The sequence below is a fragment of the Monoraphidium neglectum genome (genome assembly GCF_000611645.1).
Source record: "Monoraphidium neglectum strain SAG 48.87 unplaced genomic scaffold scaffold06102, whole genome shotgun sequence".
In the NCBI taxonomy this organism is placed as follows: domain Eukaryota; kingdom Viridiplantae; phylum Chlorophyta; class Chlorophyceae; order Sphaeropleales; family Selenastraceae; genus Monoraphidium; species Monoraphidium neglectum.
The window spans coordinates 1-787 of NW_014007532.1; the positions used below are offsets into that span (position 1 = coordinate 1).

At 66.5% G+C, this 787-nt stretch overlaps 1 protein-coding gene across 1 annotated transcript; it reads left to right on the plus strand.

Annotated features, from left to right (window-relative positions):
• Positions 1–71: 71 nt before the first annotated feature.
• Positions 72–520, plus strand: MNEG_16202 (Omega-6 fatty acid desaturase; the record flags this gene model as incomplete). The annotated part of the gene is made up of 2 exons (XM_014035326.1): positions 72–158; positions 365–520. The coding sequence occupies 2 exons, from the start codon at positions 72–74 to the stop codon at positions 518–520; spliced, it is 243 nt and encodes an 80-aa protein (XP_013890780.1).
• Positions 521–787: the final 267 nt, after the last annotated feature.

Below are 787 nucleotides of genomic sequence, written 5' to 3' on the forward strand. Positions count from 1 at the left end.
CTCCTGCCCCCAGCGTCTTCACCCTCAACCCCGTCAAGGCCTGGGGCGCCGTGGTCACCTCGCTGGTGGCCATGTCGGCCTCCCTCTACCTCATCAGCGTCACCCCCTGGTTCCTCCTGCCCCTCTCCTGGTTCATCGCGGGGACCGCCTTCACGGGGGTGCGTATCACACGACACGCGAACAGAAACACGTCCGCCCGGCCGCCCGCGCACGAAGTGAAATCCGCGCACCCGCCTCAGGGAAGCGTCCCGGTTCTGCATGCCAGAAGCGGGCGGCGGCGGGGCGGGCTGCACCAACCAGATCTTGATCTTGATCCGAGTCGTCTGATTTTATGCCGTGCGGTACCCGCGGCCGGCCCCCGCAGTTCTTCGTGATCGGCCACGATGCGGGCCACCGCTCCTTCAGCGACAACAAGCTGCTGGAGGACGTGGTGGGCACGCTGGCCTTCATGCCGCTGCTCTACCCCTTTGAGCCCTGGAGGATCAAGCACAACCAGCACCACGCGCAGACCAACAAGTGAGGGGGCCGAGGGACAGGGTTACCTTGGGTTTTTTTGGGGTGGAGTGGGGGGAGGGGGCTGGCCGGCCTGACGGTGTGTGGGCCCTGTGTTGGCGGTCGGCTGATGTGAAGGGTTGATGTGCGGTCATCACGGGGCGGCGGCGTCTACAGCCTTTGAGGCGTGCGCGTTGCTGGAAATGGTCGTTTGTTGCTCGCGCGCGCGCGCTCCGGCGGCGGTTGCTGCTGGAGGATGGCGTTTGGGGGGAGGGGGCGACAACAAGAGTGGCGG